Raw genomic sequence first — 4533 nt, 5'->3', positions numbered from 1 at the left:
GCATCCTGACAACCTTAACAATTGATGTTAAAAACACAAGAGATTTCTCATATTGTTTTTATAATGTGATCTCTTTATTCAAAGCCTTTATTTTAAGGTCTATTTGTAGGTTCTGTAGCAAGTGGCTTATAAATAAAAAATAAACCTACGATAGTGACCTTGACCTCACATTAAAAGGCAAAATTCATTCTATAAAAAGCTGTCACTTCTTAAGAATCTGTGGTTGAAATTAGTCTTCAAAAGTTGCGACATATCTTGCTCCAATTAATAATGTCATGCTGCTCACTATGAAAAAACCCAAAGGCAGACAGGAAAAGACAGCACTGTCGCCATTCTCGGGAGCGTTGTGGGTAACCCAACCCATTGACTTCATCACCGCTCTCTTCCATGTTGAATAACGAATTTCACTTTCTGTGGCTTGGATTTGGGGTTCATACCGCTCCATCAAGACTGTCGACATATCCTCAGGTTCAAGACTCCAAACGCCTACCCCGTCTGCAGCTCCAGCTGCCATAGCTACTCCCAGGGCAGTCGTTTCGGGCATAACAGACTTAATTACAGGAATGTGCAGAATGTCTGCCTGGAGTTGCATGAGGATTTTGTTGTTGGTCATTCCTCCATCTACCTGCAAGTGACTCAGTGGAATCCCACAGTCACGGTTCATGGCATCCACAATCTCTCGGGTTTGGAAACAAACAGCTTCCAATGCAGCAAAGGCAATATGGCATTTATTGGTAAACTGAGTGAGACCACAGATTATCCCTCTTGCACTGGGTTCCCAGTAAGGTGCATATAACCCGGAAAAGGCTGGGACGAAGTAGCATCCATAAGAAGATCCTACCTCTCTTGCAAGTTTTTCAACTTCGTCTGAGGTCGCTATAATTTCAAAATTGTCTCTTAGCCAGCGAATAACAGCACCGGCTATTGCGACAGAACCTTCTAATGCATAAATTGCTGGCTTCTTTTTGCCTAGTTTGTAAGCTACAGTGGTCAGAAGGCCGTGTTCAGAAAACACACATTTACGGCCTGTATTACATAGTAAGAAACATCCTGTTCCATATGTGTTTTTGGCTTGACCTTCTTGGAAGCACAATTGCCCTACCAATGCCGCAGATTGGTCCCCCAAACATCCAGATATTGGCACACCTTCCAAGGCCCCTGATGTCATCAGGCCGTAGATCTCAGAAGAACTGCATATATTTGGGAGAATGTTCATTGGAATTTCAAAAAAGTCGCAGAGTTCGTTATCCCATTCCAAAGAGTGGATGTTGAAAAGCATCGTTCTACTAGCATTTGTGACATCTGTGCAATGAATGCCTCCCTTGACTCCTCCCGTCATATTCCAGATGAGCCAGGAGTCGATTGTCCCGAACAGGGCTCTGCCTTCCTCCACAGCCTTTTGAATGGGTCTTAGATTATCCAGCATCCACCGCAGTTTCACGGCGCTGAAGTAAGTGCTCAGTGGAAGGCCTGTCTTAGACTTGACGAAGTTGCTGTGTCCTGGGATTTTCTTACTGAGAGCCTCCACAGTAGTCTGGGTTCTGAGATCAAGCCACACCACAGCATTGTAAAGCGGGTCTCCCGTGAACTTGTCCCAGACCACAGTGGTTTCCCGCTGGTTGCTCACGCCGACAGCTTTAATGTTGGAAATATCAATGTTCACCCCAGCAAGTTTCTCGCATGTTTTCGCTATGCATTCATAGACAGACTGAAGGATTTCCTTGGGGTCTTGCTCCACCCATCCTTCTTTTGGAAACTCTTGATTCAGTTCCACTTGATGATGGCTAACTAGTTCTGCTGTTTTAGAATCGAAAACTAGAAAACGAGTGGAGTTGGTGCCCTGGACCACCGCTCCCACCAAAGGCCCCACCGTTTGCTTCGAGGCTGCCATGAGTCAGTGGCATCTGCAGCTGAGGAACGGTTTCCCTGGTGATGCCGGTTTGGAGGAGGCACAGCAACCAATCAGGGATGCTGGAGTGCGCAGGCGCAGCTGCCAGTCTAACAGCTCCCTGACCTATTCCTCCCACCCCACCCCTCGCCCAAGCCCAGCTCCTCACCCAAGCCCCGCCCCTCCCCTCTCCCTGTCATTCCCAGGGATTTATATGAAAATATTCACTATGTGCTTCACTCTTGCGTGTGTGGTTCTTTATTTCTGTTCTCTCTCCCTTTCTACCTGTGAACTATCCATAACATTTTTTATAGAACAAATATGTGGGACAGAGTCTTCCAACATCAGAACACGTGAAAAGCATTTTGTCTTACTAGTGAAAGCCAATTAGTTTATATATAATTCTAATTCCTTTCTCACTCCTTCCTTTTAAGAACCATGGAGTGGAGCAGCTACTCCTATAACATCACTTCCTATTCCAGGTTTTGGAATCCAATGTATTCAGGCAGGCTGAATAATGACTAGGAGAAGAGTAGGTAGATGGGAAAATGTAAGGAATAGTAAGAAAATATTGGTTATAGGATCTACATGTTGCTTACAGTGGTGTGGTATTGAATTTTTTCAGTTTTTGTATGTTTGCTAATGTCCATAACAAAATGTTGGTATGTTGTTGTTCCATCTCTATAACAAAATATCTGAGATAACTAACCTTCAAAGAGAAATTATTTATTTTGGCTAAGTTTTAGAATCCAGTCTATGATTGGGTTCGTCCATTGCTTGTGTTCTCATAGGCATTCTGCATACCAATTGTGGCAATGCATGGCGTGGCAAACTGTTCCCCTCGGCCGGCCAAGAAAATGTTACTTCCCATTATCATGTCACCAAATGATCTAAGCACCTCCCACCAGACTCTACCTCCTAAAGATCTCCCTCTTCCCATTGGGGAAGATTTTTAACCCATGAACCTTTGAAAGACAATTAACCTCAACACGATAGCAGTTGGGAAATTATAGTGCAAATGAGCTGATGGGGGCCACAAAACATAGTTAATGCAAATCCATTCCATGCAGCTTCCTGTGCTTGGGCAATTGAGAGGCACAAAGTCACTGAGACATTCAGTGTGGAATGATTGGGTTAAAGTATCCACTCTAATTCATTTTTATTAAGATCCTTGTCCTTTTATTGTAGGCCTTTTCTTTTGCTTTTTATAAATTTTGCAAATCTTAGAGAAAAAAAAACCAAACAGCTGCCTGTTTTAACTGCTTGGCTCTCAGCCACCGTTTCAGACACCCAAGTGGACCACTTCTTGATTGTGACACAGGAGTGTGACAGGTTAGATTTCACTAAAAGTTGATACTCCGCTTAGTCGTGATGTAAGTGTGTGGCCAGATAACGAGGGCATTTGTTCATGTTGTTTGTGGCTAGGCCATCTGACTGTTTCAGACTGTGTCCTAACTGATGCACCAGCACAGTTGGCAATCTTCAAAACACTGATGCATTTTTCTACATGCTGTTCCCAAATGTGTGGGACCAGCTGTTGAGAGCCATGCCATCCAATCGCCTGGAAGACCTCTTCTTGGACCACAAATCACCTCACACACTCTCCCTCTTTGTCTAATGAAGAATGGAAAATTTAACACAATCCATTGTGGTTTATTACTCGTGTTCTCTGTTAAGTGTGGGCCATGGGAGTCACTGAAGTTCGCATTCAGAAGCCCTGGCATTCTAGGTAAGTATTCATGACAGGCAAGCCAATAAGTTTAATATTCTCAGATCTAAAAGGAATTTTCCGAATATTTGAATCTCAGAATTTTTGAGTGCATCTGCTTGTGTGCACATGCATGTTCTATGTTGTCTTCCCAGTGAAAATGGCCCTGACACTGATCTCAATGCTAATGTATTCCTGCTTACATTTGACTTTGGAATATGTTACAGCTAATTATTACACAGGATGAAAGATCAGAGGCCTGAGCGAGGTGCTTGGGTTTATGAACAAAGGGAGTCCAACTTGGCATCTTGGCTCTGGGCCCAATAACTGTAGTCACATATCTTGAAGCGGGTGGGATCTTTACATTTTATTTGTTTGCGTGTTTGTTTGTTTGTTTTTCATCCCTCATTTTTGAAGGGGGTGGGGAAAAGGGTTAAGGGTTTGAAGGGGCTGAAATTTCCTCTTGAACATGATGTCAATATGTTGGCATGTCTCCTTTTATTAAGATGCCATCCAACTGATAACAAGTCCTGCTGTGTTTTACCAACATAAAAAATTAGACTGGAGACCGAAGAGCGGCAGGTGGCTTTTGGCACCAAGAAATAATCACACTTGATGTGGAAAGTAAAGTAAAAGGAGCCATCTGTTCACTGCAGGAGGACGTGAAAAATCACATTAACATATTGTCACTAACATCATGAAACACACAGTTAATAATAAATTTAGTTATCAAGGCAAGTCGCATTGGATACTTACTCTGAAATTGCAGAATGTGGAAGATGCTCATTCTTGCCCACCCCCATTTAATTTATTTATTTATTTATTTATTTATTTATTTATTTATATTTTAGAGAACAAAACAAAATATCTAAGTTTGAAATGCTTCCTTGAGAGAGGGCGGGGAGAACAGAAAAGAAGCTTCTCGCTGTAAAGCCGA

The 4533-nt window shown here is 42.7% G+C and overlaps 1 protein-coding gene across 1 annotated transcript; it reads right to left on the bottom strand.

Moving 5' to 3' along the window:
* Positions 1-229: 229 nt before the first annotated feature.
* Positions 230-1891, bottom strand: Gk2 (glycerol kinase 2). Its single transcript, XM_075943167.1, has one exon. The coding sequence runs from the start codon at positions 1889-1891 to the stop codon at positions 230-232; it is 1662 nt and encodes a 553-aa protein (XP_075799282.1).
* Positions 1892-4533: the final 2642 nt, after the last annotated feature.

This window comes from Microtus pennsylvanicus, chromosome 12 (genome assembly GCF_037038515.1).
Source record: "Microtus pennsylvanicus isolate mMicPen1 chromosome 12, mMicPen1.hap1, whole genome shotgun sequence".
Lineage (NCBI taxonomy): Eukaryota > Metazoa > Chordata > Mammalia > Rodentia > Cricetidae > Microtus > Microtus pennsylvanicus.
Note: the sequence above shows the minus strand (reverse complement) of the source record. Positions and strands in the feature narration are given on the sequence as shown.